The sequence below is a fragment of the Melanotaenia boesemani genome, chromosome 5, assembly GCF_017639745.1.
Source record: "Melanotaenia boesemani isolate fMelBoe1 chromosome 5, fMelBoe1.pri, whole genome shotgun sequence".
In the NCBI taxonomy this organism is placed as follows: domain Eukaryota; kingdom Metazoa; phylum Chordata; class Actinopteri; order Atheriniformes; family Melanotaeniidae; genus Melanotaenia; species Melanotaenia boesemani.
In genome coordinates, this window is record NC_055686.1 from 24153905 (window position 1) to 24177212 (window position 23308).

A 23308-nucleotide genomic window follows, 5' to 3' on the forward strand; every position below is an offset into this window, starting at 1 on the left:
TAGAGTAAAATGTGAGGCCATCTGTCTGACAGCTAAAGTTGGGCTGAAACAGGATCAAACACAACAGCAAATCTCCAACAGAATGGCTGAAAAAGAAAAAAATCCAGGCATTGAACTGACCTAGTTGAAGTCAGGAACTTAATGTTAAGTGAGCTGTGCATAAACAAATGCTGTGAACCTCAATGAACTGAAATAATATTGTGAAGAAGAGTGGATCAAAACATCATGCAGAAAGGCATTACTTTTCTGCTTAAGGTGACCCTACAAACTGTTAAGTCAAGGGGCGTACTTAGTTTTACACACCGTTTCTGTATTTTGACTTTGTTTTATAAAAGCAATAATCACACAGCATAACAGGTCATGTGTTTCTTTTTTATCCGAGGTTGTATTTATTACATTTTAAAATCTAATAAGAGCCAGACGATTTTTTATTATTATGCACTTATATGTAAAACTTTGGAACTTTTTTTTCATGTGACCCTATAGTTGTGGTGTCCTAACATGTGTTTTACGTGTGCATTAGTCACATTTTAGTTGCTGTACAGAGGCCTGACCCATACAAAACCAAACTAGGGGTTGAATGGTGATGAATCATATCAGATAATTCCATCCCATCCCTCTGTCTCTCCTCGGACCTCTGTTTCACTGCCCTCCAGTTCAACTCTATCTTACCCTTCCCTCTCTTAGTCACCGCATGGATGTGTCATTGTTTCTATCACTTAGGAAGTTCATGCCTGCTGGAGCACAGCGAGTTGATCTCTCCTGTGCCAAAACCATGCCAAGACACAGGATCCCCTTTTGTTTAACCCCCCACTTCACAAAACACCACCATCACCTCCTCATTCCTGATGGATGGCGCCGCTGACACCTTCTACAAGCCAGGGCTGTCAGCCACATGACATGTCTAACCACACCTCCACGCCACGGTCGTAAAACCCTCCGAATGTATAAATGAGTGAACAAAGAGAGAAGAGGAACCACAAGCTGATCGGACCAGATGAAGATGGAGCCCACCGTGGTGAACTGTGTGATAACAGCTGTAGGGTTTCTTCTGTGGGCCAGTGGTGGCTCTGCTGCACCCATGGAGTGCCACTTTAACTCCAGAGGTGAGATTCAAAGCTTTAAAATCTCATCACACATTTTCACTTACACTCTTTTATTTATTTTTTAAATGTGTTGCCATGTGTTGCCCAAGCTCTGTGTGTGTTCGAGGGGAAACACTACTCACTGGGGGAAACCTGGATGGACAACGCTTGCATGCAGTGCACCTGCCTGCACCCTGTCGGTGTTGGTTGCTGCGAGACGTGAGTACACAAACAGCCAGAGTGGTTTGGTGTCCAGATGCCCTCGGTCCACGCTGTAAGCAGCCTAACGGAGACGTTATAGTGGGTGTAAATTGGTTTATTTTCAAAGGAAAACTTGGGTTGCAATCTCACATCACTTGTGGTACAAAGTGCATGGGTAATAGGAATACCACTTTATTTAGGTACAGTTAACCATATTTCAAGAGCTGTTTTTATGTTTTGTAAAAGTAACTACCTAGTAAATGTAGTGGAATTAAAGCCTGGGATCTGCACCACAGCCAGCAACCTCCAGAGACAAGTACTGATTTTCTGCTTAAGTTAAGAGTGCAACAAAAAATTATTTATTTCAATAAGACTTTACCTCCATCTTCATCCCTATCCAGGGTGCATCGGCCGGTGGATTTCCCTGCATGGTGTGAGGTGCGTGTAGAACCAGTGACCTGCAAATTGTTTCTGGTGCAGACGGCCGACCCTCGCCTGCCCTGCATCCCAGGCGAAGCAAACAGCGACCCGAGCCATGGATCGCTTCAGCTGCAGCAACAGCTTGAGGGTTAGAGATGTACTTGAAACAGCGACAGTTCACCCTGTCTGACTGCAAGGCTGATAATCACCAGTTTAATATTAACTGTAATAATATCAACTAACATTTTTTTTTTATTTTACACATACTGAACCAGTATTAAACAGCAGCTGTGATTTTTGGATTAATGTAAGACATGTCATTGCTTCCTTTTTTAATGTGGAAAAATAAGTCTTTTTTTGTTTTGTTGAACCTTGTTTTTCACTATCACTTGCTTTGGACTGTCAGTACACACCTGTATTTAAATGCTTTACATTTTACATTTCATACTAAACAAAGCGCCACCTTTAAATAATCCAAAAATTACTTCTTGTAAATAACAGCAAATATATCATCTACATATATTAATATATACTGTATTTCTATTGGTTTTGACCTGGTTCTACTGTAAAACATGTAATCTCCAAATAAATATCTTTTTTTGAAACAAAAACACTTAATTTACTGGATTTAAGGTCACACTTTTAATTGTCTCTTGGTCTTCTTACATCTCAGTTCAACCTTTGTGCAAACTGAAAGCAAAGCAGTTATACAGAAAAAAAATATCTTGTATATGATGTTATTGTCATATAATGAGGGGGAAAAAAAGTGTGCAAATTAATTAATCAAAACTGGAATAAATACACATGAAATAAAGAGTTCCCGTCTTCCAAAAAGGAAGATGTTTAAAGTTCAACTAAATTAAAATGCACTGCCACATGCATCAGAAAAAAAGGCAAAACATACAGTAGGTTGTTTACATTATGTCCACTGGCTCTGCATAAACACTGGAATCATTTCTCTGCAATGACATTTCTCATCTTTAAAAAGGTAAAAACACACAAGAACCACACAAACATCTGTCAATGCATGAGTCAGCCACAATAACTGAACTCACACGTACAGTATACCAGTCAAATATTAATGCTGTTGGTCCCTGTAAACTGGGAGACATAGGACGCCAAGGCTGGATTCGTAGGCAGCACTTTGATGGGCAGATTCCAACTAAAGGTGTCCACATCGACATGCTCCGCCCCAGCCCAAACAGTCACCTCCGATTGGTTCTGCAGAACAGTGGGTGGCTCCATCGGCTCACGGGCTGTGACGAATTCAAAGTGCAAGCGCCACCTCAGGGTCACTAAACGGAAAGTAATAAGGGTTCAGGTTCAGTCGACATGTAATAAACATCTCATCATTGCAATGCATCGTTAATAGGTAATGGTACATGTTTAAATACTGTCTGGAAATTTGTAAATAAAATATACAACAAAGCAAATGTTCACTTTTGTAAGAGACAAATCAGAATTTTAAACTCAGCAGAGAAATCTAACAATATATTTCTCCACAACAAAACTGAGACAAGTATATATAAATACTAGTTTAAAAAACTTGCCTTGTGCAGTTTTCATGGAAGCAAATAAATTTGATATGCATTCAATGACTCATAAAAGTTGTGTGCATCCTAAAAGGGTCTTTCAGATTACTGCACCCCCTTCCAAAATCAATAATCAGACATTGATTCTTACTAATCTTCCTTTTTTATTTATTTTGCTGGAATATTACTGTGCTTTTTATTGTGTTACTAAAGCTTTTCTCACACATGCACCTTGGATTTCCCTACGATAATCTGTCTTTTATATATTAATTTTATTAAATTATCTAACCTCTTATCTGTCTGGGCTTCAACTTTTGTTGGTTATACAGCTCACTCAACAGAAGAAATAACGATCTACTAGTACGTTGTTTGTTGTTTCATATCCTAAGAAGGAACTCTGACCTCTAATTGTCGTTCTTTAATTCTTTCCCCGATCACGAATGAGGAAATCTGATTTCCCATTTGTCATTGAATGCACCACCAGTACAGCACTGTAACAGCCTGACCACAACCAAACATCTGTGAGTATATGGAGCTAATATGTGACGGAGGGAGCATGATGCTGTGTTCTAAATTTACTAACTGGACAGAAACCATTATGTACTTCAGAGTGTGTTTAAACAAACTGGTGCTGTGTTTCTCTGTTATTTTGACCAAAGCAAGTCATAAAAGGGCATTATATATCTCTGCCATGACTCATCTTAACACAATAACTTGAAATGGTGTAAAAACTTCCTATCAACACCATCATGTCCCAAAAATTTTGAATGAAACTGATCAATGAGTTTGACTCAGAGACTGACGACTGACCTATATCTGTGCTGAAACCCGGCGTGACGTTCAGGGGGATGGGGAGAGAGAAGTGGCTGGAGGCGGTGTGGAGGCAGGATTCCATATGTCGTCCATGTCCGGTCACACTGATGGCCTGTCCGGGTCGCCGCTGGTACTGCTGCTGGATCTCCTCCTCACTCTGAAGGCTCACTGAATACTGGAAAACATATGAACCATATTTCAGGAAAATTAAAACGGCATTTTAAGGAAAGTTGCTGGCTACAACACAAGAAACACACCTGCAAGCAGGGGATGTCTCCCTCTGAGAAGTTGAATGTGCCAATGATGTCCTCTCCGAGTCTGTAAACAGTCTTGAAGATGCAGAACTTTGCCACTTTCCCACGCATATTTGTGATATTAAACATGTCTGGACAAAACAAAAGGTGAAAAAAAATGTAGAAATTAAAATGAAAATCTGGGAAAATAACAAAACTGCAACAATGGAAACTGATACAGGCAGATAAAAAGATTATTTTTCAAACAAAACAAAAAAGAGTGATATCAAATATGGCTTATCAAAGAGCAGAAAGACTGAAAATCTAACTCACGAGGGCAGCGCCTAGAGGTGGTGACCATCAGCATATCCAGTGCTCTCTCTAAAGGCCGGGCATCCCTGCGGCTTGCCTCCTCCTCCTCCAGGAAGGGGTTAGAGGGAGAAACTTCTTCATCCTGAGGAAAAGGAGGCTCTGGCATACCTACAGGTTATATGGGGAAAAAACTCAATATCAGACAATCTGACAATGAAATAAGCCAAATAACACCACCATAATTTCTCTAACAACCTCCTGGCAAGGCTTTCAGCTGTGTTTATGTCAACAGAATAAAAAGAAAAGAGCTAAATAACTCCATCTCCTTCATGTGATGAAAAACATTTCTGGGTATGTATCCTGTAATTAAGTAGCAGGACATTTAATATCCAAAGCCATTTTTCAGCATTTCTCATGTTGTAGTCTTCCTCATCACATTAATACAGAAATAAACATTTATTAACAGTTGGATGGAGGTGGAGGAAACTGATGTAAGCAAGTAAACATGAGTCAGTAAATTATGTAATAATGTAATAAACTAATCTCATAGCAATTATTTAAAAGGTTATTGTTTTTATTGTGTTTACTCTCTGTGACACAGCTCACACTTGTGACTTGTGATTCTCTAAACCAGAATTAAGTTGTTTTGTTTTTCAGGGCTGCCCTGCAGAGTTATATGACATGAACAAAATAATTTCCTGCGACAAAAACTGGCTCCAGAATCCATTTTGGGTGTTTTGCCTCCGGTTAATGCTGCTGATGCAGGTGTGTCCTGCTCTCGCTGAAGAATGGTTTCTAATATAACCTGCCTGCTGCGACTGGTTTAGTGGACCAATTCCCCTCTTGTTATTGATCATGATGAAAGAGGATGAAAAAGGACTTTTTTAATGATGACTATTTTATCCACATATTATATATACAATTACCTACCAGAACAATATTTAATTTGAATGATTTTATCGTCCTGCTATGGATCCCACCAAGAAAAATAGGCCTTTTAGTGAACAGAACTCTAAAGCTGCAGGTGTTGCGTAGTAACACATTAGATACAAATTACCATGAATGTCTGTTACAATAAGTAAATAGACTACTGGAGAAATGATATGAAGTGTGTCAATCAGAAGCACAAAATCCCTCGCTTATAGCAGTGGTCATTATAAGAAACATCTGATAGCTCTTTCAATTCAGTGGAATTTTCTGCACATTTTTAAAGAACTGCATAATAAATTAAAATACGAAAAACAGTAAAACCTGCAATCTGATTGTAACATATAACGTAATGCATTGTGAAAATGTAGTGGAGTAGAAAGTAGAAATATTTGCTATAAAATGAAGTAAAAGTCAAACGAATCAAAAACTAAATTTACTTATAGATAAATGAAAAACATACTTGAATACAGTATCGTTACTGTTCTTTGTTACCACTGACAGCCTTTATCTACAAAGCCCTGCATGTACAGCATCAATATTTTGTCGGGTTACACCAAAGTTAATGATGCTGTGGTTCCAAACTGTGAAAAATGAGAGTACCACAAAATATGGGGGTCCAGATAAATCTCACCTTGCAGAACCAGCACTCTGAAGGGGACTCTGAGGAGTTTGATGGGAGAGTTGACCCTCTGACAGCCAATGGTCAGTTTGTAGACGTACTTCACCGCCTGCCCGCGGAAACTAGGAGGACCATCGATGGGCACAACCTCACTGTATGAATCTGCAGGAGACAGATGTCAGATAGTATAAACAAAGAAACGGAATCGAGCTAAGTTTAGACACTTTCTTTATTTATAGATAGTTGTAATTTGTTAGTTTTATGGCATATATCAAAGGGCATGTAAACACACACATACAAGTTTTACTCTCTCCAGGGTCCAAGCGCAGATCACAAAATAGTATCTTGGGTGGTGTGTCCAGCACACACTGCCCTCGCTCCCCTGTAGAAGGTGTAGATTTGGTTCATTAATGAAGAACTAAGAAGGCTTTTAAAACCAAGACTGTTATATCCAGATATTTTTAAACTTTTAATAAGCTTTATGTTTTGACAAAACCACACATTTTTATCACTTCAGCTCATCTTAGATTCTTATCCTGCTTTCTGTTTGAGCTGCTCACCTCTGCTAGGAATAAGCACTGTGTCGCTCTCAGCCTGGACATCCTGCTTGTTTCCCTGGGCCGGCAGGGCAACTCTGTTCTCACTGGCATGAAACTGGCAGTGGATCTGGGCACTGGCCCATGCCAGCATCTCACTGTGACAGCCATAGTAACAGTTAAAACGAGACAGGGTGATTGATTGAATGATGTGTCCTGCATCTTACAACACAGATTCAATTTGCTGCAAAGCAACAGGCAAAGTACCTGGGTATTAAATCGAGATTTACCAGCTGTTTACATTTACCAGTAGTCTCCCAATATTCACGCAATTAGCATGTTTGGGCTTAACCCAAAAACTTTCTTTCAGTATCAAGCTATAGAAATGGACCAGTGGACCCAAATCACACCAGTTTAAGACCAGCAAAAAGATTAAATAAGGCGCAAGACATGTAGGGTCAAAGGTGTAATCTGTCGCCCACATTTTGGATAGCAAATTTAATTCGGGAGTTTTTTTTTTTTTTTTTGCGTGCTCTTATGTGCTTTCTCATTGTTTTCATGTCTTTTATTTTTATTACTCCTATTGTAAAGCACTTTGTTGTTTTTATCTGTGAAAGGTAAATTAAATTTCCTTCCTTCCTTCCAAACTGAGCATGCTATCAAGCTATATAGAGTTTCTTTGTAAATGAGGAGTTGGCAGGAGTAAATTATACCTGCTCGCAGAGGTGGAGAGATGAGACATCGGGTTGGTGAATGTAATGAGGCACTCCATAAGCTCCCCGGCCAGAAACACGGGGCCTCGGGCCATGGAGGCCACCACCTCGATCATCTGCAGCGTTAAACAAAAGCAGGCCAAAGTTATCTTTAATAAAGATTCAACTGTTTATGACAGAACAATGATACAAATGCATTTATAATATTTTATTTAGTCATTCTAATTAGATAGCTGTGATTTTTATAAAGAGAAAACTCAGCTCGCTAATCTGACTGAAAGCAAGTTGTTTGCTCTTAGTCTGTTGTTTTGAAGGCAATTCAGGTACATACCTTTGCCTCAAGCGACAGTGCAGTAAAACAATTAGACTTTTATTCCGAAACAAGCTTAAATCTACGTCTTGGACAAAGCAATATACAATTTAATAGTCTCTTTAGACAAAATGTGCATAGCTCATCTAGTCGGCTATCTCTATTTACAGTAAACAAAAATGTAGGCATTTCGCGTCCGCCACTGTACCGCCAGTAGTAAACCAGGGGAAAATAAAACTTTTAAAAATAAAAATATAACATCAAAAATAATTTTCTTAAAATACAACACACTTTTATTAAATTAAATTTAATCATGTTTTGAGGCAATCTTTTCATTTTAAGCACCAAGGCAGCAGTAAATAATTCCAGGAAAGGGTTTTGGTTGACCATCAGAAAGCCCAAGCTGAAGAGTGTTGGACTGTTTGTAAGGTTTCTCGCGGGGAGGGAAAACTCGATGTTCGCAAATAATGTTTGTTTTTAGACACTACGAACAAAAATTATGCCCAAGAAAATTTTATATAATTAAAAAAACACTTAAAATATTGTGATAGCGCTGATTAAATAAATAAAACAAGTAATAAATTTAAATGAACATATTATCTCCCTTTGTCTTGTTCAAATGGTCTAGACCACTCAGCGAATTTTAGGTCCTTAAGTTCAAGAGTCAAATTGCTCAGGCATAAATTGAGTTAATAATATTGACTAAATTACTTTTACATACTCAAATACCAATGTATCTGTTCTATTATTGGTTTAAAATGTAAGTTACTAGTTTGTTTTAGGTTTTGGCTCACTACATCCGAAGGGGGAGGCGGTTTTAGTATGCAAACCTGGGTATTTTTAAGCCTGCAAGTCAATAAACGGGTATCACTTCCCTTCATACCAACTGAAAAGCATTTGCATAGTGAACGCTGTGTGTGCTAACGTAGGCTACAGGATCCTGCCAGTGCTCGGCTTTGAGCTGCTTCGTGATGTCGCTGTTACACTGGTATGTTTTGAGCAGTTGCCTAAACTATTCGGCGGTTAATAGCTAACAATGGCATATAGTTTACCATGACTTTAAAGAAAATGTAGGCGATGCATTAGCTAATATTATATAATTCAAATGATAGAAACAAATGTTTTTGTTTTTTTTCTTGTAGCTAACTGCTGATTAATGATATGCTTTCTTAATACCAGTTAAATGCACCCACTTGTCAATTGTTTCATTTTTCTGTGTCTGTTATCACTGTAGGTGTCCCTGCTAAATGACTGCGGCATCCTTAGTACTTTCTGTTGTGGTGAAGCTGTCACCCAAACACGACGCCCCATCCATCCGGCCAGCCGCCGGTGCTGACAGCTGCATAGTCACATCCGGACTCATGAAAGGGAAGGGAAAAGGCTTACCTTGTAGACTGTGGTAACTACAAGATGGAACTGGAACCTCCATCCTGAGGAGGTATCATACATTGCGCGTGCATTCAAGGCTTACCACTTCATAACCGGTTAAGGATATTGGAATGACTCTAATTTTTCCTTGAAACGTTGTCTACCACACCGGCTACTACCTCCTTAGTGTTTCCTCTCTGGTGAAAGCACAGTAAGCTGACACTGTTTACCAAAGTTGGTGGGCACTCTATTTAATCGCAAGTATTATTATTATTATTGTTAACTGGAAATTGTGCAAAAATGACTTCAGAATGGGGTGAGAAATCCACAGCAGAACTCATGAGTAGGTATGTCTGCCAGGACATGGGATATGGGGTGCCGCAAGAGGGCTGGCGAATATGTCTAGCGCATGAATTCAAGGAGAAGAGAAAGCCCTTTCAAGCAAAGGACGTGTCACTGGCCAATGTGTTGGAGCACGTTGGCCTTGGAATCAGGTGAGACATTAAGCTGAAGCTTACTGAGATGCACAAAAACAGATCATGTTTGCTTCACAAGTTAATAATTTTAACTTAAACATTAAGTGCTCAAAGAGTTTTTAGTTTTTAATGATCATCTCTTTCATTTTAATAAATATAATGTTCACGTTGCAATAGTGTAATGGCTTGAGATGCATTGCTGTTGTGTAAAGTTTGTATCTATCTATCTATCTATCTATCTATCTATCTATCTATCTATCTATCTATCTATCTATCTATCTTTATGTAAAGGATGAAACGATGAATTGTTTACACTGTGGCTAAGTTCAGAAATCCTCAGAAGGAAGTGCCTAAGCACTGTTTTATATAAACCTGATAAACAGGCCATTGTCAGTTCACGTCAACAATGACTAAAGGAGCTGCTGTGGATTTTTTCTTGTACACGGATGGGATTTTTTTTTACAGTGCTCTCAGTCGTGGTTAGACTGTTAACCGTATAGCTGGACATAATTTAAAGTACACAAAGATAAAATAGTTATGTTGTCATATTAGTTACACAATCTCTACAGATAAAATGACAACATGAAAATACCTCTCTTATCCCAAGGAAGTGAACCTGTGTTTGACTTCTTGCTAGTGGTTTAAGAGTTCTGGTTCCAGGCCAGCTGTGAGTTCAAAGTGCAGGTCATTTACGCTGTATGACTTTGAAGCCATAAAGGAAACTAGATTGATAATTACCAGTTGTGCACATATGATTTTATAATTGCATTTGAATCCAATCTTAAATCTCTGCAAATGGATTTTTAGAAAAATACTGACATCTGTCAGTTTGCAAAGTTGCACATTCAGCAGCTTTGGGGAGCTGCCTGTTGGTTGTTTGGATCTGAGAACGAATCTGAGCCTGTGTCAGAGAGCTCTTTGTGCTATGTGCCTTTTGTTATGATCTGTGTTTGTTATTACTTTTAAAATATGTTTGGCTCCAATCAGAAAACAACATTCCACCAACACCTGACATCCACAGAGAAGCGCAGTCTAATAAAAAAACTGTAATTTGCTGTAAATATGAGCAAACAACGGAGAGTTATTATTTATGATCCAACAATTTGCCAGAAAACAGTTTGCATGCTTTACTTACCTTTAGACTTGATACTTACCTTACTTACCAAAGACTTGATTCATTTTAGCAGCAGAGTTGCCCTAAAGCAAACAACGCACCCTCAGCACAATCTTTTTCCCATTTCACACAATGGGTGTGTCTCTGTGAGCTCTGTTACCATGGCAACATTTGTTAATTATTACAAAGATTAGTGCTTATAGTTATGGACTTATGTTTGAAAAGTAACTGGTACAAAAAAATACAGATAAACAGTAAACTAGGTTTCTGTTAGAGATTTTGAACTGGGTATGTCTTTTCAGTGATTGTCAATAAGTTGGCAGCTTAAACTCACTCAGGTTAAATTCAGGTTATTGTATTCACAGACGTAGATCAGAGGGAGGACCAGTGTTTGTGCTCCAGCGGAGCTGCAAAACAACATGATCGTGACAGTAGTGCAACCTTTCCATTGCTTCAGATAACAGGCTTTTACTGACTCCATTCATCTGAGCAGAGTTGTGTAGACGGGCCATTGTTGGACCCAGCTTTGTGATGAAGATATTCTATAGAGTATGTTTGGGTGCCTCACGGTCATGGACAGCAGAATGGCACTGTTAGAAACTGATTATTGTTTGGTGTAACTCATCCCTGCTGTTTGATCTGTAGATGAAACAGATGGTGTAGAACATTAATATTAGCTTGCTGCACCGGTGTGTCGCAGTGTGTGACAGCATTGAGAAGGACATTTCCGAGACTAAAGGCAAAGTTGAGTTGTATCATAAAAGGGCAATAAGCCCCTGAAGCAGAAGATTTTACAGACATTTCACGCAGGAAATATCTTACTTTTTGACAGCTTTGACAGCTTTTTGAGGTGCTGAGTGTATTCAGAACTGATTGTAAGAGGAGATTCATCCAGAATCTAAGCCTATGTTATTTGTCCATAGATATATTGTAGTTATTTCCACTTTCCTGTTAGCTTTTTGAGACCTTTTTGCAGACAACATTAGGGCTAATGCCCCACTTTTTAAATTTAAACCCCAAAATTTTCAGTGCTTTTAAAATAAAGTGAGCTAAATAGATAAATAGTTTTGGTTAAATGTCATGTGAGCTTGTTCTGCACAGAGCTGCAGTCCTCCATGCAACTCAAACAAGCTGCTTTATACTTGGTTTATTAGCAGAAAATCCATTATGTGTCAAGAGTTTAGACTGTAAACAGATTAATGACTCTCACATTGACCAACTCAGCCTCCTGCCTCAGGTTCTGGGAGCTGGAACCTTTTGTAACCTAGCCTAATTAATATTTGACATAGCAACGCTGGTGTGAAGCAAAGTCACACCGTTAACAGTGCTCATATAAAGCAGACCTGCCGCTGTGACTACACTACCCTCATCTTACAAGTGGGTCTTTTATACAGCTGCACAATTCCCTCCTTTCTCTCTGCCTGTGACTGTGTCTACTGTTCCAGCTTTGGCAGAGAGTGCTAAAGGCTTGGAAACTGCTGTAGCTGCATTTACCAGACTATGAACAGAGAAATATAAACAAGTGAGCAGAAAAGGCATGTGCTTTTAAACGCTGAGCGCTTTTAAATGATATCTTTTAACTATATGACCCTTGCTGTGTGAATTTTGTGGCATTTAAATGCCTTCATTGCATGTGTTCATCCAGGTATCTAAAATGGTGGTACAAGAAGACTCAGGTGGAGAAGAAAGCTCCGTTCATCGATATGTTCCGTGCTCAGCCGTTGCGTCAAATATACGGTGAGTGCTGGTGCATCTTGCAAAAACCGCATGTTCAGTTTGAGATTTGCTGGGTTTTTAAGTGGAAAAATTTGTTGTTGCATGAACAATTAGTTTCAGGACTGTGTGTTGTGAGTGGAAATTTAATCAATAATTTAGTAAATCAAGATGAAATAATTAAATGTTTTTTTTAAAATCATTATTACTCTCTTATTTACAGGTGTTCCACTTGGTGGTATTGGAGGAGGTACCATCACACGGGGTTGGAGGGGGGAGTTCTGCAGATGGCAGCTAAATCCTGGGATGTACCACTACAAAACCGTCACAGCCAACCAGGTAGCCAACATCTGAAGGAGATGAGCTCCTTGGTGAACATAAGTCTTGATTTCTTCCCACTTTGATAAGTCACAAATGTAAATGATTGTTCAGGAAATAACACCGAGCACTTTGACTTCAGTTTTCTTTTGGGAAGTCTTTGGTTTCGGACGACTTATTGCAAAGTGTGGATGCCACCATGTCATCTGAAATACGAAGCCTGTGAGAGCAAAGCAGCTGCAGGTCAAGCTCGGCCACTCTCCTCCAGCTGCACTTGATGTTTTGGTTCAGCGTTGTTATTGTGGTTTTTGAGGTCACTCACAAAAGAGAGAGGGGGGGTATTTTCATATAACTGAGTGGGAATTGTCCATGTCTTTGAAAAATATCAATTTCTTTCAGTTTTGTTGAGTCGTCTGCTTTGAGTAACAGATAAAAAGTGATTTTCTACTTTGCCTGGAAGTCTGCCATAATTTCCATTAACTTGTTGGAGCCTCATTTTTTAACCATTTCCTGTTGGTGGCCTTATTACTGACAAAAGTTTTTCAACCTGTGGGCTGGTTGTTATACCTTTATCTATCCATTTTGTGAAGGCTTTATCAGTTTGACCTGGTTTGAACAGAGATGTCTGTGAAGACCACAGCAGCAACTTAGTCTTGTTCTGCTTTATGTTTCTTAACTATGTCTGTTCATGTTTTTTGTGTTTCAGTTATAGTAAAATTGTCATCTCTCTGGGGGCTGAGATATTTTATAATTCCCAGAGCTGACTTTAGTTTATACTTCTGTCTGATAAAGCTGCTTGGCTTGTAGTTTACACAGAGAGCCTGTGTTTTATGGATATTATGTTTGAACAAGAAATCTGGCCAAATTCTTCTAGAACTGTCAGGAGTTTGGGAAGTGTTAAGTCTGGGTTTTTTATATATGTGATAATGTCATCATAACGGTGGAGAGAATAATGCCCACGCCAACCCAACCGGTCGAGGCAGATGGCCGCCCTAAAATTTTAGCTTCTTTAAGAGTTCATTTAAGGGATTCTAGCAGTAAGGGGGAGACCTCCTCCCTAAAGATATTGTACAAATCATTTCCCCTGGGTCTTCTAAATTTCTCTTTATTTCTTTCACAGTTGTGGTCTTATTTAGAACCCTTACATTCAGTTTACATGAAGTAGATTTATTTATATCATCCAGGTCTATAGTTGTGGTCTGAAATGTCCGCTGTCCCTATAAAACATTCCTAAACCTTGTGTCTGTCTGTGATGTTCATCCGAAAATAGTCCATTCTGGAGTTGACTTTGTGGGTTGCTGAATAGTGTGTAAAATCTTTCTCTAGTGGATGGAAATCCCTCCACACATCAGACAAGCCGGTCTTCAGGTTTTTGGATAAACTGTATTTTTATCTTTTACTGGATGAATGAATAATGTTCCAGTCCCCTGCACAGATCACATTTTCCTCACTCAATGATTCACTTTAGTCAGGACAGATTTTAAGCATTTTCCTTTACTCTGAAAATAAAAACAATAGCTTGGGGGACATTCCCAGATATTTGTGATTCATGATATTCAGAAGTAAACCCTTTACCTTCTTCTTTATACTTCCTCTCTAATCAAAATCATAAGTGTTAAAACAGTGTAGTAGTATAGTTCACAGCTCAGGAGGTCCCACTGTTGATCAGTTCTCTCTCTTACTTTTCTGTTTCCTAGTTCACAGTGTGTTTGCGACGTGGAGGTCAAACGGTTTATCAGCAGGTGCTATCAGTTGAGCGTCCACCCACATTACAAGGTTGGAACTGGGGCTATTGTGGGGAGTACGCCTTCTATCATGCCTTGTACCCTCGTGCCTGGACTGTTTATCATCTACCTGGGCAGAATGTCACCTTAACCTGCAGGCAGATTTCCCCAGTCATCCCTCATGATTACCAGGTAACCAACATTTTTCTAGCGTACTTGTGTTATTGAACATGAATAGTTATCCACGAGATGGTGTATTTTCATATGGTAATGATTTTTTTCCCCCACCATTTACATCTCAGGATTCAAGTCTCCCTGTGGCAGTATTTGTGTGGGACATCGAGAACAAGAATGACTACGCTCTGGATGTCTCCATCATGTTTACAATGGTCAACGGATCAGGACACAAAGACGACAAGAGTGGCGGGCACTGGAACGAACCATTCCACCTGGAGAAGGAGGGGGAGGCGGTGTCAGGGGTGTTACTACATCATTGCACTACAGTGAACCCTTACACCCTGTGTATTGCAGCCCGAGAGCAGGTTTGATTGGATTTATTCCTTTTTTTCCTTTGTTTATTTTGTGGTAAGCTACTGTTCATGCTGGGAATGATTTTGATTTGTAATTTTACCAGGCTGACAGGGAGGTCAGCCACCAGACCGCATTCAGCCCAAAGGGAACCTGCAGCAGCCTGTGGAGCGACCTCATCGCTGACGGACGACTGGACTCTCCTACAGGTCAGCGCCAACAGACAGACTGTTAGGAGAAACCACCACCTACTGGGGAAAAGAATTGTGTTTTGGCTGCATGAATCTTTTGGGTTTAAACCGACTGGGTGGCTATGAATTTTCTCTGTGGAGTGTATGTTCTTGCTTGAAATTTTGGGAGCATTTGGTTATCTAGTTACATGACCTACAGGTCAGCGTACAGCTGGGAATTAGTGGCATGCCTTTCCTTATTTCTTCCCACACATTTGCTATAATTTTTCTGCTGTTGTTTGTCTTAATAAGACACAACATATCCCAAAATAGGTCCAAAGGCACCTGAGATTAGTTTATTTGACACTTTGTGAAAAACAAATACTTCTACTGTCGTTAGTTTCTTTTTATCTGTCTGTGGGTTTATGAATAATTACATAACAGCAATAAATACAAGCTGCATTTATAGTGTGTTTTTTCTGTTTAATGCTTGGTGAGGAGATAAAATTGAGTTTAATAGAAAAGCTGCATGTTGCCTACTTTAACACCCTTCAGTAACCTCTGGTTCGTCTCTGCAGGATCCAGCCCACCTACGCCGAAGGGAGAAAAGGTAGCAGCAGCTGTAGCTGTGAGCTGCTCTGTTCCAGCTCAGGGCCATAACAGCCAGGAGTTCTGCCTAGCCTGGGACATGCCCACAATCACCTTTGGATCAAGAGAGAGGGAACATGTCAGGTAACTCAGACACAAAATGAATATGCATACAGTGTGTTGCTTTGAAAATGCTGGAGAGAAGTTTTTTTTTACTAGTGTTACCATGGTTTTTGGTTAGGCTGTAATAACGTTTTACTAATTCATCTCAGTTTCACATTAGTTCAGCTCAAGGAGTCTTATATCAATAATTTATAAAGACTAAGGCAGAAAAATGGCTTGTAATGTATAAACATATAAACATTTTTGTGCTTTCATCAGTGTGTGGCTTTTCTGTTTGCAGGAGATACACCCGTTACTTTGGAGCTAAAAGGGATGCAGCTCCCTCACTCAGTCATTACGCACTAACACACTACGAACAATGGGAGAACAGCATAGAGGAGTGGCAGAAACCCATACTACAGGACAGGTAGTTCACAGCTCTAAGAGTTTTATAAGCTCAATGAAAAAGATGAGAATTTTAAATCATGATTTCTGTTGCACTCCTTTCATCTAGGACCTCTTTAACTCTAGTTGGTGTTACCCTTGTATGTTGCAGGTCTCTTCCCTCTTGGTACAAGTCTGCTCTGTTTAATGAGTTGTATTTTGTGACGGATGGAGGGACCGTGTGGACAGAGCTTCCAGAGGACGCTGATGTCAGTGGTGGCGTGCGCAGCGAGAAGGGGGGTCTGCCAGCTCAGCCTGCTGTAATTAAAGAGTATGGACGCTTTGCTTACCTCGAAGGTAGGAACCAGGAAAGGTTAAAATTCATTCTATGAGGCATTTGTGTGTTTTTTAAAAAAAACTATGTTTTTAAAAAGCTGCTGTTTTCTAGGTCAGGAGTATCGAATGTACAACACATATGATGTGCACTTCTACGCCTCTTTTGCACTTATCATGCTGTGGCCCAAACTAGCCTTAAGTGTGCAATATGATATTGGTGAGTGGAATCTTGGTGTGTTTTATGTTTTCTAAGCTTGTGTGTTTAACTAAAGAACCACCGCAGACCCAGGTATTATAACACTGATCTCTTCTCAGCTGGTAGTGTGGTTCAGGAGGATCCAACAGAGCGACCCGTTCTGATGAGTGGTCATTGCTCCCCCGTCAAGACTAAAAATGTGGTGCCTCATGACATAGGAGACCCAGGTAAGAGATATAATCTCTGAGGGGAGTGGAGTTAAATTACATTACTCCTGCAACTATTTTCTACAGCTATATATTATGGCTGTTGTCGTTTTTCAAAAAATTTTGACATTGGACACAATAACTATCTTTTAAGTAGTCAACAGATTTCAGTTCAAGTCCATGTAGAGTGAAAATCATCCACCTCTCTCACTAGATGACGAGCCTTGGCAGAGGGTCAATGCATACCTCATCCATGACACTGCAGGCTGGAAGGACTTGAACCTGAAGTTTGTTCTGCAGGTCTACAGGGACTTCCATCTAACCCAGGACAGTCAGTATCTGCAGGACATGTGGCCCATCTGCCAGGTTCGACTTATTAAAACCTAAATGTGAACATTAAATGGTAAAAATGTATTTGTTTGAAAGAATCATCTGAAACATTTAGTGTTGAAGCTGTGGATTGGATACAGCTTTCTGTCAGATAAAAGAAAAAGAGAGAGACAAAAAAAAAGTAAATAGGAGCTGCTTTTGATGATGGTTGTCGCACCTAAAACACAGGGATATGAACCAGTATAGAACAATCTAAATTTAGTGTTTTGGCCTTTAAATGTCAAGATGGATTCTCTTGTGATCATGATTTTGCAAATCCCTCTGGACTTGCTTTTTCCCATCCAGCTGTCTTACTCTGAATCGTTTTTAGGCAGTGATGGAGTCGGAGATGAAGTTTGACCAGGATAAAGATGGCCTGATAGAGAACTCGGGATATGCTGATCAGACCTATGATGGTTGGACGGTGACTGGACCAAGGTGAGGCATATTATACTGAGACAGGATCAGATGATAGCCAATCAATTTTTTTTTTATTTTGTTGTCTTTAATGGACACTGGTAACCATTCGGTCCTCTTGTAAACCAGGGGTCTCGGTTTACTTGCAAGTAAAACCTGGTGTAGTTTGCTTGTAGTGTGAAAGCAAACAAACCATCCAGAGGATCAAAGATAGGAAGTTACAGAAACCCTAAGATTGCATAATTTGGGTGTTGCTACACTGTTTACTTGTGGTAAACAAGCTTTTTTCAGTCCTGGACAATTAATGAGCCAGATTTTCCTCTTCCCCCTGCTTTTTTCTTGTTGGTCCATGGTCATTTTGAGGAATATTGCTCCTAGCAAGCAGTTGCTGTAATGGAGTGACATTGTCCAGGTGGTTTGGTCTGTTTGAGTAAAAGAGAATGTTTAAAACAAACCAAACAAAAAACTCTGCATTGCCCACCCTATTCAACCGTGTCCCTTGGGCTATTCTGGTGTAAATCTACTTTTACTCTGGTTCTAGACATTACTTTCCTTAGGTTTCTTGTCAATGTTATTTTTAAGTATTTTTATGAAACATGGTGTATTTATTTTAAAGGGTTATGTCAGATTTTCCATTGCCCCGGATATATAACATGCAGGAACAATTCAAGATAATTTCATCTAAATGGACTGTGTTAGAAAAAAATATCTTAATCAGAACATTCTACAATATATATTTAGATCTGAGTAATAATTGACATTGATAAATATATTTTGACTGACTTATTTTACAGTGCATACTGTGGTGGCCTGTGGTTGGCATCCTTGTGTGTGATGTGTAAAATGGCCAGACTGGTGGGCAGTGAGGAGATGTACCAGCATTATAAAGACATCTTGGACAGAGGCAGTGCTGCTTTTGACAAACTGCTCTGGAACGGTGAGTCATATTTGTTTAATGTGGAAAGGGTTCGCTGAGTTGCACTTGGTTGTGGTTTAACATGTCCAAGTTTTCAAATGAAACCAATAGTGAGTTCTCTTGTATGGATTGTCGACTTAAAAAGAGTCAGACAGGTGAGAGCAAATTTATAAATGTACAACTGAAGAACTTTATCTGTGCAATGAAAACTGTAAATTTGCATGAAATGTTTGATCATTTATTAGCTAAACAGTGTTAAATATATTTGGCATTTATAATGATTCATTTTCAAAGTGGAAATTCACTGATATTAAAGTTAGAGTGCCAAATCACACTGCAGGTTTGGTTAGATCAGGCTTGTCAGTGATCGGGGAATGCAGCTTGTGCACATGTGAGAAAGTCAATCTATGGCTATCATTTCAGGTTACACACACATATGAAGTGTTCACTTTTCTTCTTGTTTCTAACTGCTCTGATATGTAATTGTAAGGGTTTGAAAAGACTTCCTTGTGTTTCTTTCTTTGTTTTTGCCCTCTGTGTTTAGGCAAGTACTACAACTATGACAGCAGTGGGAGAAACCTTTCTAACAGTGTCATGTCTGACCAGTGTGCTGGTCACTGGTTCCTCAGAGCCTCTGGGCTAGGAGAAGGAGACTACCAGGCAAGTCTGTGAAACATTAAGCATCTGTGAATGTTGGAAAGACATGTTTCCCAGCATTCTATGGAAAGGGGCACTCCTAGTTCAGACTCAGACGTTTGCTTTCTCTACTAGTATCTATCTGACTGAAGAGTGTCTGGTATAGACTTGATACAACTCATTTGTTCTGGCTTAAATTTAATTATAAGTGCAAGTGTTGTGGAATTTCTGACATTGAAACATGGGTCCTTATGAAATTTCTGACCTGTAGATAGCAGAAAAAATGTGAGACTGACAGGTTATACATAGTTGTCCTGATACAAATCTCTCAGGGACCCCATTTCCTTCCCCTCCAGCAAGCAAACACTTGGTCTTTAGCAGAAAGCATGGTTGACATTCATAGTATTCCTGTACATATTTGGGACCTTCAGCTATGACTCAATCTGATTCCAAACTTTTATTGAATTGTGTATCATAAAGTTACCTTTGTGCAGGGATTCGCCAATTATGGTGAGGCTGTTTAACAAGGCTAGAAGAGTCCCTTCAAGTCCCTTCATATGCTGCTTGCTCTAAAGAAAGGCCGGCAGGGGATGGATTGGTTGGGTCCTCACTGAGATTAAAACTCTTCCAGAAAGCCAGAATATTTAGATGTGCTGCCCAATAAAAACATCTGAAGCCTGGTAGGCTGAAGCCACCCTCTTGTTTGGGCTTACAAAGATGTTTTTGTTTATATGAGCTACCTTGTTTTACCAGAGAAAAACAATCACTTTGGAGTCCAGTTTCCTGAATTATGTTTGTGGGGTGTAGGATGGTATTGATTGAAAAAAGAAAAAAAAAAAAAAGAAGGAGAACTACAGTTTTAATGGCATTTATTCTCTCTACCAGTGATAGCGGGAGGGTCTGCCAGAGTTCTATATTTAATTCTGTTCATTTTTAAATTCCAGTTTTCCTCGAGCAGCAGGCCAGTTTTGCTAGTGACAGACACCCCTACGTACTTGAACTTGTCCTTGGTTATTCCAAAGGGAGCAGAATTTAGTGTGGTACTGTTAAGATTTAAATGTACTGGCATTACTTCACTTTTATCCCAATTAGTTTAAAAGCCTGAAAGGGAGCCAAAATGGTTAAATACCTCCAAAATTGGCAGGATAGACTCTTGGGTTAGACACATACAATAATATGTCATCCACGTAAAGCAACAGGTGGTTTTTATGCGGCCTTTAACAGGGAAAGGTGATATTATGGGGTGCTGCTAGCTAGTGTCTCTACTACCAAGTCGAAAAGATAACACTGATATTTTGACCTAAATTTGTTTTTATTCTATATTTTGCATGCAAAGCAATTTCTTTATAAAAAATAAACATCTAATATGAACAGTCTTAAAATTCTTCCTAGTCAGTCCATTAGATGGGAGAAAATTTATATTATAACTCTTGTGCTGCAAAACCCTCCTAATAGGAATTTTACTGAGTAATTACATAACTTAATTATTAAAGAACTTAATTTCCATATTACAGCTTTATGACTGGCCCACAAATATTGCTAATGTAAATATTTATCCATGATACTTTTTTCATACTATACTATGATAGACAAATCCTTCTTCCAAGCTCCGAGAGACTCAAATATCAGTTAAAAAGAAATGTTTTCGGATGAAGGTGTATCAAAGTTTCTGTGGCTTCTCCCCTGTCCAGGCTTTTCCAACAGAAAAAATCCAGAGTGCGCTAAAAGCTGTGTTTGACTTGAATGTAATGAGCTTTGCTGGAGGCCAGATGGGGGCAGTTAACGGGATGCGCCCTGAAGGAGTGCCCGACCGCTCCAGTGTCCAGTCAGATGAGGTCTGGATTGGAGTTGTCTATGGACTGGCAGCCACTATGATCCATGAGGTAAAGTTTAAGTGTGTATACTGGTATCTGTTCCAAATTTAAAGTTTAAAAATCATCTTTTCAAAAAGAAAGATCTTAGTATTTGATGGATAAGTTGGTCAAAAGAAGCATTTTCAAGGTTTCACTTTAGAGTCTAGATGATTATGTAAATTACATACAGACATTTAAATACTACAGGTTATAATGTTTAATCTTGTTTTTTATTCCAGATGAGCAGTGGAAAATGCAGGGATGAATCTTTTTGATTATTCTGTTCAGTTAAAGTAATTGTTAGTTTCAGCCCCCTCACTTTTATATATTGTTAAATGCAAGGGACTATTTTTGTTATCCTATAATATGCAGCTGAGGAATCACTCCACATCTGTATATAACGTTGTTCAGGGGTTGGTTGTCCATCATGGAAAATACTTCTGGAGTTATGTAACTGTCTTTTCATGGAACTCCCTTTCAGAAAGTAAAACCATATTTCCCACAACTGCAATGCTTAAACACTTACCAGTGTCACTGCACTTGAGAGGGAAGAAGGTTTCATGCTTGAGGTGTGAGAGCACATATGTGTCATATCTTGTTTGCATTGGTAAAAGATTGTCAGAAATGTGTCAATGAATGTCATATTTCTTTGGGTCGCGATGAACTTGCTTTGTAGAAAAGCTCTCTTGGAACTGCTAAGATATTTTGAAAGTTGTAATCTGCTATTTTGATGGGCAGACAAATGTCAAACCAGACACAGCACACACCACCCTACAGGTTATAGTTGTTGCATTTCACCATTCTGACTTCATTTTACAGGCAACTGTTAATGTAATACAAGATATTTACATTGACCTGTTTTCTATATCAGCTTAATCCTGTACAGGGTTACAGGGAGTTTAGACCCTAAACCAGCTGCCCATTGGGTGAGAATCAGGTTACACCCCAGACAGGTTGCCTCTCCACCATGGAAACAAACAAGACAAACAACCATGCCAGCTCACACTCAAATCTACACACTTCTAAACTGATCTTCGAACTTGGACCTATGTGCACACTTTATGTCTAGTTGTACATAGTCTAATCACTACTATGATGCATCCCACATCTGGTGTGAAATAGGAGCTTCTCATTTCTTTGACAACTACATTATACCAGTATTAGCTACAAGGCCAGTTACTGTTGTGTTGTTACTTTGACACTAAGTTATACATATCTTACCTCCTATGCTTTTCTTCTTCTTCTTCTTCTTCTTCTTAGGGTATGCGAGAGGAGGGTATGCGTACAGCAGAGGGTTGTTACCGGACAGTGTGGGAGAGGCTGGGCATGGCCTTCCAGACTCCTGAAGCCTATTGTGAGAAGAACATCTACCGCTCTCTGGCATACATGAGGCCTTTGAGTGTTTGGGCCATGCAGCATGCCCTTAACGTTTCAAAAAAATGATCAGACCACATCAGTTCAAACTGCAGACACAAATAAAGCCAGGACCTGAACTGAGCTGAGATGATGCAAATACCACTGAGAAGTTAAAGTGAGCTTCTTTGAAAGCGACCTAAAGCACTTGTGTAGCCACTTATGTTTTGTCATTCAAGGCTCAAGACAGAATGCTGGTATGTGCATGACAAAGTGATTAAACAATCATATTTTTAGAGGAGATTTTTTTTAAAAGACTGCTGATTGTTTTGCACTGTTAGGCAAGGCATTTTTAAATCATAGCCTAAATGTAAGATGAGTAAGTTTTGTTCCAGTGCAAACACTACATTTCACAGTTCAACCATAGTATTTACAGCATTGTGACATGTTTATATTTGATATAGGATTTTCTTCTTAATTTAAATTTGAATGATTTACTAAGTGGTGGACTATGTGATGAGTGGTGTTGCAAAATCTGAAAAAATCCTTTAATATAAAATTTGTTCCCTTGTTGCATGTCAGTCAATTTGCAATGTATAAATGTTGCAGTCACTCAGCTTTTTTTTTCCCCCAATGACAATCATACTGAATAAATGACTGAATAACAAACAAAAGTAGATTTGTGTTGTTGAATAAATATGTATTAAGATCATTTCTGCAATTCTGTATTAATGAACTTTCCATCTTAAAGGGGGAAATCTTGCAGCAAAGACCAGACATAGGATCTGAAATAGCCTGAATACTGAACTGGTCCATCTACTGTCAATCAATTCTCAT

General features: G+C 39.2%; 3 protein-coding genes across 3 annotated transcripts; 2 read left to right on the forward strand and 1 right to left on the reverse strand.

Moving 5' to 3' along the window:
• Nucleotides 1–997: 997 nt before the first annotated feature.
• Nucleotides 998–1859, forward strand: msmp1 (microseminoprotein, prostate associated 1). The gene is made up of 3 exons (XM_041984982.1): nt 998–1106; nt 1196–1304; nt 1688–1859. Exons 1-3 carry the CDS (start codon nt 998–1000, stop codon nt 1857–1859), a joined length of 390 nt encoding a protein of 129 aa, XP_041840916.1.
• A 474-nt stretch (nt 1860–2333) lies between these two features.
• On the reverse strand, nt 2334–7980 carry rgp1 (GP1 homolog, RAB6A GEF complex partner 1). Its single transcript, XM_041984976.1, has 9 exons — nt 7726–7980; nt 7395–7510; nt 6706–6839; nt 6444–6527; nt 6158–6307; nt 4618–4764; nt 4309–4436; nt 4049–4226; nt 2334–3001 (listed from the first exon to the last, which is right to left on the reverse strand). The coding sequence occupies exons 2-9, from the start codon at nt 7508–7510 to the stop codon at nt 2778–2780; spliced, it is 1161 nt and encodes a 386-aa protein (XP_041840910.1). The 5' UTR covers nt 7726–7980; the 3' UTR covers nt 2334–2777.
• Nucleotides 7981–8609: 629 nt separating this feature from the next.
• gba2 (glucosidase, beta (bile acid) 2) lies at nt 8610–22968 on the forward strand. Its single transcript, XM_041984966.1, has 19 exons — nt 8610–8692; nt 8939–9287; nt 9320–9566; nt 12308–12399; nt 12599–12714; nt 14391–14609; nt 14720–14959; nt 15052–15154; nt 15694–15847; nt 16107–16232; nt 16362–16546; nt 16638–16742; nt 16841–16948; nt 17142–17293; nt 17628–17734; nt 18508–18650; nt 19174–19289; nt 20957–21148; nt 22379–22968. Exons 3-19 carry the CDS (start codon nt 9373–9375, stop codon nt 22559–22561), a joined length of 2535 nt encoding a protein of 844 aa, XP_041840900.1. The 5' UTR covers nt 8610–8692; nt 8939–9287; nt 9320–9372; the 3' UTR covers nt 22562–22968.
• Nucleotides 22969–23308: the final 340 nt, after the last annotated feature.

What these genes read in the sequence shown, in the direction of transcription:
- msmp1 (XM_041984982.1), top strand. Translation starts at nt 998, where the DNA reads ATGAAGATGGAGCCCACCGTGGTGAACTGTGTGATAACAGCTGTAGGG. An exon ending in GTGCCACTTTAACTCCAGAG is followed by an intron (nt 1,107 to 1,195) that starts GTGAGATTCAAA and finishes GTGTTGCCCAAG; the next exon opens with CTCTGTGTGTGTTCGAGGGG. An exon ending in GGTGTTGGTTGCTGCGAGAC is followed by an intron (nt 1,305 to 1,687) that starts GTGAGTACACAA and finishes ATCCCTATCCAG; the next exon opens with GGTGCATCGGCCGGTGGATT.
- rgp1 (XM_041984976.1), bottom strand. Translation starts at nt 7,510, where the DNA reads ATGATCGAGGTGGTGGCCTCCATGGCCCGAGGCCCCGTGTTTCTGGCC. An exon ending in CTCTCCACCTCTGCGAGCAG is followed by an intron (nt 6,840 to 7,394) that starts GTATAATTTACT and finishes TGGCTGTCACAG; the next exon opens with TGAGATGCTGGCATGGGCCA. An exon ending in CCCTGGAGAGAGTAAAACTT is followed by an intron (nt 6,308 to 6,443) that starts GTATGTGTGTGT and finishes TGTCTCCTGCAG; the next exon opens with ATTCATACAGTGAGGTTGTG.
- gba2 (XM_041984966.1), top strand. Translation starts at nt 9,373, where the DNA reads ATGACTTCAGAATGGGGTGAGAAATCCACAGCAGAACTCATGAGTAGG. An exon ending in AAACCGTCACAGCCAACCAG is followed by an intron (nt 12,715 to 14,390) that starts GTAGCCAACATC and finishes TCTGTTTCCTAG; the next exon opens with TTCACAGTGTGTTTGCGACG. An exon ending in ACGCTTTGCTTACCTCGAAG is followed by an intron (nt 16,547 to 16,637) that starts GTAGGAACCAGG and finishes GCTGTTTTCTAG; the next exon opens with GTCAGGAGTATCGAATGTAC.